The sequence below is a fragment of the Glycine max genome, chromosome 14 (assembly GCF_000004515.6).
Source record: "Glycine max cultivar Williams 82 chromosome 14, Glycine_max_v4.0, whole genome shotgun sequence".
NCBI classification, from domain to species: Eukaryota; Viridiplantae; Streptophyta; class Magnoliopsida; order Fabales; family Fabaceae; genus Glycine; species Glycine max.
The window spans coordinates 7,825,611-7,840,451 of NC_038250.2; the positions used below are offsets into that span (position 1 = coordinate 7,825,611).

Genomic DNA, 14,841 nt, shown 5'->3' on the forward strand with positions numbered 1-14,841 from the left:
CTCCGTGAGCAAGAATCTGGCCTCCTCCGTAGAAAGAGCGTGGAAACTGTGCAAGGCGCCAGTGATGGGCAAATGTAGAATGGACGACACATCATCCAATGTGATCGTCAGCTCTCCTACTGGAAGGTGGAAGGTGCTAGTCTCACTGTGCCACCTCTCCACAAATGCGGATATAAGTCCAAGATCGCCAGTAATAACTGAACAATCTATCAGTGGACTTAATCCTGTGGCAGCCACCAGGCCTTCAATCTCAGGCACTGGCCTCCCAATCAGTGTCAGCTTCCTCCCATGTGACACTAACTTCAAATCAGGACGTTCCTGATTTGAAGTACAAATTATACAATTATTAAAAAAAATTAATCATAAACAAATAAATAAACAATGACAAATAATTAACAAATTAAAATACCTGTCCACTCCACACGGCATGTGCAACATGCTCGGCAAATGATGTGAGCACTGACGGGTCACGTGGACCACCAGGGAATCCCTCTGCAGCATCATCACCATCTGACCCCTCACCACTATCAGCACCCTGTGCGTCCGCACGCATCTCAGGTGCCTCCGTAGGCTGCTCAGGGACATCATCAGTCATGTCAGTGACGTCCTCAGCCATATCACGTCCCTCCGTAGTCATCTGATGAACGCGTAGCCTACGGGCTGAGGCAGTAGGCCTACGCCTCTCGGGAACATCGCCAGCATCCTCGTCAGCAGCTCTATCTCTGCCTACAACTCTACCTATGGCACGACCTAAACCTCGTGTTCTGGCCATGATCTGTAAATCATGTCGAATACGTATTTTTTTCGGTCAAAATATACACAATTTTCTTTATAAAAAATCAACTTTATTTTTAAACAAATAAGACTAACTTAAATCAAATTATTTTCACACATACACGACCTAATTTAAAAAAAAAAATTAAACAACTTCATTTATATAAAAAAAAACAACTAATGTAAAATAAAATTATTAATAAACATGCACAACTTAATTTTTTTTAAAAAAATTAAACAACTTCATTTATAAAAAAAAAAACACAACTAATATAAAAATAATTCATTACTAAACATCCACAACTTAATTTTTTAAAAAAATTAAACAACTTCATTTATAAAAAAAAACACAACTAATGTAAAAAAAATTAATTAGTAAACATCCAACTCTTAATTTAAAAAAAAAATAAGAAACTTCATTTCTAAAAAAAAAACACAACTAAATTACTTAGTAAACATCAACAAGTTAATTTTTTTTTAAAAAAAATAAACAACTTCATTTATAAAAACAAAGCACAACTAATGTAAAAATAATTCATTACTAAACATCCACAACTTAATTTTTTAAAAAAATTAAACAACTAATGTAAAAAAAAATTATTTAGTAAACATCCACAATTTTTTTAGTAAATAAAATACTTCATTTATAATAAAATAAACTAATTAATTATAAAAAATTAGTATTTTTATAAAACTTCCAAAACACACAACTTTAATTATAAAAATAGACAACTTCATTTTTAAAGAAAAAACACTAATTTAAAAAAAAACAATAAACAAAAACAAACACAACTACTTTTATAAAAAAAAATTAATTTACAAATTAATATTTAGTAAAAATACACAATTTAAATTATAAAAAAAATATGACATCAAAAACCCAAACTTCATTTTTCATAAAATCTAAAAAACAAAATAACCAAAATAAATAAAATAATTCATTTAAAAAAAAACAAAACAATTTCTGTTTAAAAAAAATTTTTAAAAAAAAAACACAAAAAAAAAACAAAAAAACCACTTCCGGAAGAAGTGGTTCTTCCGGAAGAAGGGGTTCTTCCGGAAGTGCGCGTATTCCGGAATTCTTCCGGATGAACCACTTCTTCCGGAAAGTTCCCGGAAGAGGTTTTCCGGAAGTCTTCCGGAAGAAGTGTTCTTCCGGAAGACGTTTGGTTACTTCCGGAAGAACACTTCTTCCGGAAACTTTCCGGAAAAGGTTCTTCCGGAACTTCCGGAAGAACCCCTAACGGGTCTTCCGGAAGACGCCGTCGTCAGCCTTTTGCGCCATTTTTTCCGGCGTCCTCTCGTCTTCTCCCCTCTCGTCTTCTACCCTAGGTTTCGTCTTCTACCCTAAGGTTCCGTCTTCTACCCTAAGGTTCCACTAACCTAACGTTACACTAACCTACCCTAATGTAGTGCATAACAAAACCAAAGCTAAGAAGAAGGCCACCTACCTCGAAAGCAAATGGGTCCAAGGGCTGTTGGAGAAGCTCGCGGAGAAGAAGCTTGTCGGGGAAGAGAGAAGAGAAGAAGCTTTTGCGGAAGAGACACAGTGAAAAAGAGAGAATGCTTCCGAAAGAGGAAAAAAATTGCTTTTTATTTTTTTAAATGAAGGGCAAAATTGACCTTTCATTGAATTGCTGGGTGCACCTAGCATATCCCTAATGGGTAATGGAAATGACGGCCTCTGTTGAAGCCCACGTGAGTGTGATGTTAGGATATTGTCACCCTAGCCCAAATGCTACTATGGGCTGTGAGAATTCCTACCATACCAAGTTGCCTTTCTTCCTTATAAGGTATCATTTTTATTCTCTTCTAATTTTGTCACAGGAAAATTGATCTTGCATGGTACGAATGCTCAGTTTAGACTAGAATATTTAAAAAAAACTATTTAAAATCTTTTCAAAATCTTAGGTTTGAGTCTTGGACATGCAATTACATGAAGAAATTTTTTTTGTCACTTGTAACTCAATAAGATTACCTCTAATAAAAATGTTATCTAAAAAAAAACAACAACAAAAAAAACTATTTGAAGCAACGATGCTAGGGTTCAACGGCCGTGACACTTTCTTCTTTCATGGAACATTTCTTCTCCATTTTAATTTATAATGAATTTTTTTCCTTCCTCTTTCCTTTTTTCCTTCTTTTTAAGTCACATGTTAGGGATAATACACTACTCCGGAGGCCTACTAAAGTATTAATAGTATTATGTACTTTTAGGTCCATTGTTAATATTAATATTCATTATTTGTGTTTTAATGATAATAGATAAATATACGTAATATCTCACATAGGTAGATTCTATAATAGAGTTTGTTAGAAATGTTTCGAGTGTGATTTTATAAATATATTGTATCTTTTTATCAATGAAAAATCTGAATTGTTATTTTTATCACTTCTAGTTGTAAAATTAGGAATAGTATTTTTCCTTTACATGCTTTCATTACCTCTCACACATTCCGCCACCTCCCTTGGTATCATTTCATTCTCTAACTTTTCAGTTTCTATGTTTGTTTATGATGCCCTCCTCCTTTTCTTTAGTATAATTCTTGCAATTACTGTAACTCGTGCACTTTGGGTTTGAGCTCATTACTAGGATGTTCTTCGAACATAGGCAGTCCCTAAGGTAGAGCAACAAGGTGGCTGCCCAATCATTTAATGATTTTCGCAAAAGTCAGACAGGAACGCCACGTGATTAATAATGAAAAAGTGACGATTCTCTTTAAGAACGAAACTGCTATTTTATTTCACATTAGCCAATATTAACATGTTAGAATACCCATATTGCTCAATTTTATTTTACATTTTTTTTCTACTAGTTGTTTTCCCTTTGTTGTTAAAACGGTAGTAAACTTGTCCTCTACCCTCTTAAAGTGATAGGGAGTTGAGATTGAGTCCAATATCAAGCCCATTGTAAGCAAGTGGAGCATACATCCATAGATCATCGGAGCTTAAAAGCTACACAAAAAAGAAAAATATAGAGTTATAATTTGATTGTACATATGTTAATATATTAAGAGAAAAAAAAAATATTCACCGACAATATAAAAAGTTTTATGAAATATGAGGTAAAATAAAATTGTTAACTTTTCTTAAAATAATTCAAATAATAATTTATGATAGAATAGTAATATAAGACAATGTATATAACTCGTATTAATGTCCCTAAATTAGAGAAAACAATGATTTTCAAGTGCACATACCTTGATCTGGAGCTGCAAAAATTTCACGTAATTGACTGCCTCTTCAAGCATTGTGCTTATATCAACCTACATTATACACGACCATCCATGAAATTAATACACAACTCCATTGAATTTGGCTTATGCCCCACACCACTGACTTCAATATTAAAAACAAAAATTACATTATTTACCTTGGTTCCATTTGGGACAAGATTCTGTAGGATTCTTAGTCTCTCATTTATTCTCTCTCTTCTTTTCTGCAAGATTCAAGAAGAGTAATATGCATATATAAGTACCTCACACAAAGTATACTAAGCAAGCACATCACATAAGGACAAAAATAAAATAAAAACTGGTTTTGTATTTGAATGTGATTAATTAATTACATACCCTTGCATACAGACTCTGGGGATCTGTTGCTGATCCCCTACTTGCTCTTGTTTTCCCATTTGAGTTGAGAGCAGATTTAGAAATGTTATCATCCTCTGACATGTTACTACTAGAGCTTTGCCCATCTGAACCTGCATTAGTCTCTTCTGCTTCTTCCCCGTTGCTGGCATGTTTCTGATTCTTCTTGGACCATGTGTTTTTCATGCATCCTTGCCCCTGATCGTGGAAACACAGCAAACTGTTACAAATTTCCACCTTCAATGTAGAATAGCTTAGTAGCAAACTTTAAGTTTTGATCAATTTGATCCTAAAATTATATAAATATTATTTTAATCCTTGATACTACTAAATAAATGTCATTTTGATCTTTATTGTTGCATTTCCAAGGACTAAAAAATGAACTTCATATTGTAAGATTAGGAATTAAAATAACATGTCATTTGACAATTTCAAGAATTAAAATGATATTTTTATGAATTTTAAGGATCAAAACTGATTTGTGCTTCCAACTTTTCATTTAATTATAAATCATTATGTATAATAATTTTATTTATTTTTACAATAATTATTTTAAAAAGAAAAACTTACATCTTTTAAAGCACGAGCCCTTTTCTTTTGATTCTCAGATCCTTTGTTCATTTTATCTTCAGCAGGCACATCAAGCTTCCTTTTGAGCTGCAACTGCTTGCTGGGAAAAACGATAGGTTCCATTTGATTGCATTCAGAATTCTCCAATCTGTCATCACTTGCTACATCTTCATGCAACTTGACACTCTCTTCCGTTACAATGTCAGCAAGCGATGGGACAAAAGAGGCAAAATATTTCTCATCCATGGAATATACACATGCATTATTTGCTAGCACATGATCAGGGTAACTAAAATAATAGTTTGTGCTACCCGGATTGGCAATGAAGATAGTGTCATCACCACTACAATTGCTACTATTACTATGGCTACTTTCTTGTGAAATATACTGAGAAGAATTTGAGTGGTGAGCATCTAAAGAATAAAACATACGCTCATTTTCACCAACTTCAGGAGCAGCACAAAATGTGGGTTGTGTCACAATGTTCAATTCATCATCGCCATCAAGCAGAAGTGGAAATTGGGGTGTGAATAAATCATGCTCATGATCCTCACCGGCAAATATTCGGCGAAAGAAATCCCATTCTCCATCAGGGAAGGCTCCTGCAGGTTCCATTCTATTGTTTGTGTTTAGGAAAAAAAGAAAAGGCCAAGAGGATTGGTTGGTTGGTTATTCTTGTGTGGTGTAATGCCACTGCAAAGAGAATTGAAGCTCTAGTTAAATGTTTGCTTGACATAAGCAAAAACTATAGACATATTTATACCCAATCCCAAGAAAAGTGTTAGTGTAAGCATTGACTTCAATTGTTAATAGCATTTTAAAATTGTAATGATTGTGTCATGGATAGGTCCTAGTTCTCTGTAACTGAACTCAGGAGTCCACTGAGGGCAAAGGACAACTCATATGGGACCAAGTTCATTGGTGATAATTTAGAATAATGTAATATTTCAATGGGTTTTAAACACCTTAGGGCTCAATTAAATTGTGCTCGAAATGACAATGGGGTCTAAGTGTTAATCATTGAGAGGTGACTAACCAAGATTAATAAGTGTTAATTAATGGTGATAGTGATGTAGTTAGGAGTTAGAACTGGGAGGGGCTTAGCATGCGCGTTGTAGTTGATATAGAACAACGAACGTGGGAGTCTACAATATGAATATAATAAACACAGAGGAATTCTGTCAGGGAATTAAAAAAAAATGAAGGTCTAAGGGCGGCCACATCGTGGGATGAATCTCACATTCTTTTAAAGTACTTTATGGACCGACAGAGCAACCGTGGAGAACGCTCTTTGTCTCCTCGGTGTAACAAGCTCACCATTGCTTGAACTTATGTATGCATTGTATACACTAATGAACAAAACTTAGATGCAATTACCAACTGGGATTGGATTTTGTCCGAGTACGAGTGCGAGGTGAAATTTCATATCAAGTAAGAATAAAATAATTTTTTAGATTAAAGTGTGATATTAAATTCATTTATATTATATGCTGAAAGGTTTTTTGAAGAAAGATATCATAAGAACCTTTACCAGCAAAAATCTGGCATACTCTTCTGCCGAGGTGTGACAAGTCAGTCTAACATTATATCCTCTCCAGGAAACAAGAGTAGTTAGTATCTACAAAGTCACTTCAACGCTCTAGTTCTCCATGTAACAGTCTAGTTGTTTCGGACAACATATAATACCTATAAAGTTACTCTAACGCTCAAAGTTCATGGAATAAATGATTAATAAGTGTTAAAAGAACCAAATTGAAGTTAAATCCCTATGAATATGATTAGATGGAGCAGTTATTTTTTACCTATATAACTCCAATAATCAAGCATGACCAGTACAGAATAATGAATAAACCTAGATACAATTATCTTCAAGTGTTTTTGTTGTTATTCTCAAATTAGAACTAGAGTTCAATTCAGTGACTTGTCTTGATATTTATTGCAAAACATTTTTGTGCAAATTACTAAAGTGATTTTAGAGAGCAATACGAATTGAATATAAAAGATTGTATCTAAGTTTTGCCCAATAGTAACAGGATAGCCTTGTAGGATTTAATGTACTGCTCGTTCAGTGATTCCCATATTCTATTTATTATATAAGGCCTTACTTATCAATTTTGTTTAATCCTTTTCTAGACTTTAGGTTGTAATATCTCACAGATCATGTCCTCTAGGCTGTAGGGCACTTGCGTATCTCCACTTCGCATAATGGTTAAGTTGTATTCTAGGAAGCAGAATAATAATTTGTGCACCTCATGCTAACTCATTTTCATCCACAAATGATAGTTTGACTAAATTCTGATTAGATAATGTTATCAGTTTTAAACAATAATTTGAAGAACATCCAATAGTATGTATTACTTCTTAAGGGCAAACCTTACAGCGGGGTAAAGTATCTATAAACCTGAAAATTAGAAGATGATGCAAAGGTGAGAGAGCATCTTGGGCAAAAAGCATGAAACGTTTTAAAATATTATTCCCATACACTGGCGAGAGTATGATCTGGATGCGAGTTATATTTGATAACTCAACCCATGAGCAAGTTTATTTGAACCAAGACCGATAGTCAGGTTAACAATAGGGCACAATCCCCCTTTATCAAAGAAATATTTTTTTTTTCATTTTACATGTAATTATTTTCTATTTGAAAAAAAAGAAAATTTATTAAATTTAGGGGCTATTTAGTTTTAAAGACACTATTTTTTTATTCTATATTTTCACTTTTAATTACAATTTTTTATTTTCACTATTTCCTATATAATTTATAAAAATAAAAAGTAAATAAAGTGCATTTTTATAATTAAAAAGTAAAAAAAATCTCAAGGAATCATGTTATTGTTTGTGTGATAAAAAAATAGGATAAAACTATTTTTATGTAAGTTGTAAGTTATTTTCATCTCTTTCTATCAAAATCATCATAAGGAATTGTAAATATCAGTGGAGATTTTTTTTTTTCTTTCTTTCGATGGGGAAAAAATATATATATTATAAGTCCTCTATATGTCACAAGTCATACAAGCATTGAAGGAAAATATTAGTACAAACATAAAAGTAACAATAATCCCCTTCCCTTTACAAAAGTTAAACCTACTATAAATCCCTTTCCCAGCACCCACTACATAAAATTGCAGTGCCGTTAAAATACCATCTAAGAAACATATATTATCAGATGAAGCACTTAATGTTAGAATTTTTTTGATACTTGTGGCTTGTAATTAATTGTAATATTTTATTTTATTAAAAATGAGTTAATATTATAATTATTTGATGATATTTAAGTCCATTCATAATATGATTAATTGTTTATGAACTTTGAACACTTAATTTTAATTAGTGTGAAAAAACAGTGTGAGCCTGAACACTGAGTCTATAACGGGAGGTATCCATGATTAATAAATAGCAAGTTTAGGTTCCCTTGTTGTCATGTTATCAATTTTTCTATATGATTTGTCCCATTAAAAACTCTAGTATACATAGAATGTGATCACAAAAAAAGATTTAACTTTTGGGTTTTTGTAGGTCACACTGTACATATATTCTCATCTTTTTTTTATCATGTCTTCAACAACTAAGTATTATGTCAGTGTTCTAAACTCATATAATTTCTTTTTTAGTAAATTTATATATCTTACATTCGATATCAAAACTAACTTTTATAAGATTTAGAACTTCATCTTTATTTATTACATTCTTTTGATTTCAATTATTATTGCGTGTTTATATTCGTTATACGATCATAGTCAATTTCTTTCATTGTTAATTGTAATTATGGAATCTATATTTTTTTAACTGAATTGCTATCCCTGCAATCTTTTGTTCCAATTAATATAATATTATATTATGTTCGCATTTTGTTATATCAATATAAACAATTATGTTATATTAATATAAACAGCTAGATTTGTTATTTTGTACGGATTAAAAATGATTTGTTATTTTGTGCAATTTCAAACACGATGGTATTAAGTTTTTTTTTTCTTTTTCACTTCAAGCTAACTGTTGTACATTAATAAATACTATTTATTCTATTGGTTATTGAATGCACATTGAGTTTTTTTATAGTGTTGAACCTTTTGTGGGCAATTTGTTTTATGATGCATGTGGGATTTCATCATGATTTATTGGGAACTACTAATAATGAATTCGTGGTTAACGCCTTGTGAGTTCGAATCTATGATACACTTACCAAACCAAACCTATTCATGTTACTTGAATGTGTTAATTTTTATTTTCTTTTCTAAGTATGAAATTGTGTTAATAATTGAAAAATATATCTTCTACACATCCTATTAATTTCTGATGTTATGAATATTGTTGATATTTGTCTAGTTAAATTTTAAATGCTTGAATGCCTTAATTTATGGTCATTATTGTATGAGTTCAAAACATGTGGAGAATGTTCTTTAATTGATTTATGACCAGTAAAGATGTTCTTTTGATGCATTTGTTTGTTGACTCGATCATGGTTTTGGACAAGAGGAAACTGATTCATGCATGATATTTTTCATGGGTTACCATAAGTCATTACTGCCAAAGTGAGACCACTTATATTTATTCATGATTTTTTTTTAAAATTTGAGGAATGGTTTCGGTCTTTGCATATGATTGTTTGTCCAAAGGGGGTTGTCGTATGTTTAGGTTGAGAGTTAAGAATGGATGAAGTTATTGGAGAATGCACTGCGTTTAAGGATTTTGTCTTCCCAAAGGGGACAATTTTTAGAATTTTGTGTATGCTCATAGATTAACCCAAGGTATTGTTGACCTAAGTTGTAACCTTGGTTTATGCATTCTACCTAAAGGAGAATGTACTATTATATTGGCCTCACATTGATAGCTTGTTTCCTTTTTTTATCTATATCTTGTCTTGTAATATGTCCTAATGTATTATTATTCTGACTTAATAGTGAAATTTTCTGTGAACAACTGTTATGTTTCCATTGAAATCTTGAATGGATCAAATTATTGCAATTGGAAGCAAGATCTGAAATTCTCTTTGGGAATTTCTTATCTTGATTTAGCTTTATGAGAGAGTAAGTTTATGATAAATTCGGAGAACATGACTAAATATAATAAACTTTTGGCTAAGTGGGAGAGGTCTAATACATTGAATTTGATTGCTATTAAGAAGACCATCTCTAAACATCTTCTAAGTGGTCTGCCAAAGAAAGCGATAGTTAAGGAGTTCCTCGATGCTTTAGGAAAGAGGTACCACATATTTGATAACACCGAGTCTAGATGTCTAATGAAGTAGTTAACAAACATAAGATACGATAATGTTAGGGGTGCAAAGGAATTCATTATGAAGATTGTTCACATTTAAACCAAGTTTAAATCTCACCAAATTGACCTTAATGAAAAAAATTCATAGTTAAACATGCCTTAAATAGCCTACCCATTAATTTCACACAAATTAAAACTACCCACAATACCATTGGTGAGAAATGGACTGTAAATTACCTTATTACCAAGTGTGTTGCCAAGGAAGCAAAACTTAACAAAGAAAAGAGTGATATAGCCATGTTATTAGTCCATGGCAAACCCACTTTTGGAAAGGGGGACTAGAAAAATACAAAGAGTGCATCTAATGTTTCTCATAGATATCAAGGTTCGGAAAACCAAGTAAAAGGTCAGCATCGCAATGTAGGAGGTCCTAAGCCAACTATCTTTAAGAAATGTATTTGGTGTTTTTGGTGTAGGGAGAAGGGGAATAAGAAATTTGATTGTGGAAAGTTCAAGGCTTGGCTATAGGCAAAAATTAAGAGAGGTTCAGAAATTTAAGGGAACCTAGTCTAAGGGAAAGCATGTGAAGGGTAGGAAATGATCTTGAAGTTTGCGTTGAGAAAGTGGGAGATGTCAACCTAGTTTTAGCTTCTAGATTTGAATTTGTTTTGAAGGATACCTTTTATGTACCTTCTTTTAGGAGGAATTTGATTTATGTTTCTTGTATAGACAAACTTTTAAGTTTATATTAGTGAGGATGCATGTGAAATTAGAGATATTTTTTATCCAAAGAGTGGTCAAGAAGTTGTTTCTTATTGTGGATGCCTCTTTATCATAAATGATCTGCTTGTCCCAAAATGACCTGGCCCAATAGGGAAATCCCAATTCATTGGGCCTTTCAATACAATAAAATAGAAAGCACCAACATATGAATCAAAGTAGCAGCAATTTCGCTTTTAGTGCGTTTCTTCTTGTATTCAAGGCTCTTTATTTTGGAGGTATATATGATACGTGGGAGCTCTCCATCTTCATATAATAGAATAAGGCATTAGACATGGGCAAGAGCCCTTCTAGCAGCAACCCTTGATTGAAGTGAAGGAAGAAAGCCAAAAGCTCTAGTCCCATCTCTTTCTGTTATGGAATTGGATAGTTACTCATATGAAATAGCAAGGGATTCAATAACAGCCATGCGCGGTAGCAATACCAAACCAAATACGACGAGTAGTAGGGTCTTGAGCTAAGCCTTGACTAAACCTTGGAAATCTTAATGCCATAATGATTTTCAAATCCTCCTAGCTATTATCCTGTCAACTAGAGAGAAGAAACCTGCTATTGGTGATGACTTTCAAGTCTATCTTAGTGAGTATGCATGTGACATTAGAGATATTGTTGATCCAAAGATCGATCAAGAAGTTGTTTCTTGCCCTCAATCACAAATTTGGAAACATGTAATGAATAAAGAGATGCAATCTATGTTAGTTAATGGAGTATGGAAGCTAGTTGAATTACTTCAGAATTTTAAGGCAATCGATTGTAAATAGGTATTCAAGACAAAGAATGGCTTAAATGGTAACATTGAGAGATTCAAGGCTAGACTGGTGGCAAAGGGTTTTATGTAAAAGGAGGGTATTGACTTTAAAGATACTTTTTCCTTTGTATCGACAAATGATTCCTTTAGAATCATTATGGCCCTCATAGCTCACTTTGATTTGGAGTTGCACCAAATGGATGTGAAGACAACTTTTTTGAATGGTGATTTAAGCGAGACAGTATACATGCAACACCCTGAAGGTTTTTGCATTAGTGGTAATGAAGACTTGGTATGTAAACTAAAGAGGTTGATTGATTTATGGCTTGAAACAAGCTTTTAGACAGTGGTACCTAAAATTTGATGAAGTGGTGACCTCCATGGGATTTAAGGAAAATAAGGGTGATTAATGCGTATACCTCAAGGTTAGTAGGAGCAAATTTATTTTCCTTGTGCTCTATGTGGATGATATATTGTTGGCTTCTAATGACCTTAGCATTTTGCATGAGAGAAAACATATGCTAACGAGATCTTTTGACATGAAGGATCTTGGTGAGGCCTATTTTATGTTGGGGATTGAGATTCATAGAGATAGATCGTGCCATACACTCGGGTTATCTCAAAAGGCTTACATTGATAGAGTCTTAGAGAGATTCAATATGCATAATTGTAAACCTAGAGATGTTTCAGTTGTCAAAAGTGACAAATTCAACAAGGACCAATGTCCTAAGAATAAGATTGAGCAAACAGAGATGAACGACATACCTTTTTTTGGAGTGCTTTGGGAAGTCTCATGTATGCTCAGGTATGCACTAGACTCGATATTGCTTTCATAGTTGGTGTTCTTGATAGATACTAGTTAAACCCTCAGAATGGTCATTGGATAACTACTAAGAAAGGGATGAGGAACTTGCAGAAGACTAAGGAGTATATGCTTATGTATAGGAGAGTTGATAACTTAGAGGTTGCAGGATACACAAATTCAGATCTTGGTGGGTGCTCTGATGATAGGAGATCAAATTCTGGATACATCTTTATGATGGCTAAGGGTGCGATATCTTGGAAGAGTAAGAAACAAACTCTTATTCCCTCTTCTATTCTGCAAGCAGAGTTCATTGCTTATTTTGCTACCAGTACTCATGTTATTTGGTTGAGGAATCTTATGAGAAGGCTTCGCATTATGGACTCTATTGCTAGGCCACTGAAGATTTTTTGTGATAACAACGTTGTTGTGTTTTATACAAAGAATAACAAGATTTCTAGAGGATCTATGCACTTGGAGTTGAAGTACTTGATTGTTAGAGATCTTGTGAAGGATGGTTCTATAGTAGTAGATCATGTGGACACACATTCCATGTTGACTGGTCCATTGACCAAGGGACTTAAGCCTGTTGTTTTTAAATGACATGTTAAAAACATGGGCATTGTGAGTTCTTTTGATATTTTGGTTAGTGGGAGCTTTAAATTCATGTTATTTTTTTTCATGTTGTTGGATCCTTATTTTGAATTTTAGAAAATGATGTATTGTTGACATTTTAAATTTTCCTTGATGGATAAATGATGATATGAATTTCATTATGATACCTTTTGTGTATGTATATCAAATGTGAGGTTATTAAAGCTCGATGTCGTTAGGATCACTGTGTCGATGGTTGACACCAGAATTGGAGCTAAGGCATGATGGTTTCTTGATAAATCATGTAATTTCTTTGGCTTTCCAGCACTTGAGAGAAATTGAGGACTAACAAAGAAAATGATGATATAGTGAAATAGCACAAATCACACTAGAAGGGGGGGGGGGGGTTGAATAGTGTGTTAGTCAAGATATAAAACCTTTTGAAAATGAAAAATGTTAAAATAACAGTTTAAAACACATGTCTAGTGACATAGGTGGACTGTCGTCCAGTGAGTTGAAAACTTGTCTTTTAATGGAAAACCTTGTGTGCAAGGTGTGACAATGATGAATAATAAAATATTGTTAATAAGCTAATGAAGAACAATAAAAATGCTTTGTTTTATACTGATTCACTCAACCTGAGCTATGTCTAGTTCTCCTTTACCAACCAGTAAAGGGTTCCACTAATCACTCTTAATTACAACAAGTATTCTTTCCTACCATTTCTGACTTACAAGTATTCTTAATGTCACTCATGGCATATCCTTTAGACTTCTTTTGAATCTAAGAACACCCAAGTATTATTTTGTCACTAAGTCACTCCTGGCTTTCGCAAACAAAGGTTTGAAATAGAATCAAAGATTTTTTTACAACACTCAAAGAGTGGATCTATAATAACGTTCTTATCTTTCACTGATACTTTGGATACAAAAGATAAACTCTCTTAGACTCAGTGTTTTTCTCAATTGTTGTTCTTCTTTTTCTCTTGTTTCTTAAATTGCAGTACTTTTTGTTTTTATTGACGTTTGTCTCTTTTCTTCAATCTTGATGTTGTACATATTGGCAAGAGAGACGCTTGTAATTTCGGAGAGTATCTTGTGGATTGAATGTTATGACTATTGTGCAGATTAATCCTTGTTTCCTAAATTAACCAGATAATGCACGTTCTTGTCTAATATATAGGCAAGAGAGACGCTTGTAATTTAGGAGAGTATATTGTGAATTGAATGTTATGACCGTTGTGCAAATTGATCATTGTTTCCTAAATTAAGCGGATAGTGCACATTCTTGTCTGATATGATCAGGACTTTTCTTTTCTGTCATTCATAACTCAGTGTGACCGTTAATCATATAAAAGGAAATAAAGGATAATTTCATAGACATGTTCATTTTAAAAACAAAATCATATAAAATGGAATAAATAGATAATTCGAATAAATGTTTGTTCCACTCATTGTTTGGATGCATTGGACGAGTGTTTCATGCTTCCAGTATGCGAGTTATCCATTTGTGGATAGTTCTCTTCTAGTGTCGTTTCTAGTCATCAATCATGTTGGCTTACATGCAACGAAGTGGTTAACATAAATTTATATGTATTTGTTTTCATCAAAATCATAAAAGATGTATGGGTCGCCCAGTGATGGATCATCCAATATCTAACATATGGCTTTTTTAATCACATTGGCACGTCATTTCTTGCTACGCTCCACATTGATGACTAGTCAACGAAGTTGATAATATTTGTAAACATGGAAGGTGTTGCATCA

General features: G+C 33.1%; 1 protein-coding gene across 1 annotated transcript; it reads right to left on the minus strand.

Annotated features, from left to right (window-relative positions):
• Positions 1-3,095: 3,095 nt before the first annotated feature.
• On the minus strand, positions 3,096-5,645 carry LOC100797500 (transcription factor RSL2). Its single transcript, XM_041009298.1, has 5 exons — positions 4,935-5,645; positions 4,347-4,562; positions 4,148-4,213; positions 3,975-4,040; positions 3,096-3,729 (listed from the first exon to the last, which is right to left on the minus strand). Exons 1-5 carry the CDS (start codon positions 5,547-5,549, stop codon positions 3,640-3,642), a joined length of 1,053 nt encoding a protein of 350 aa, XP_040865232.1. The 5' UTR covers positions 5,550-5,645; the 3' UTR covers positions 3,096-3,639.
• Between the last annotated feature and the right edge of the window lie 9,196 nt (positions 5,646-14,841).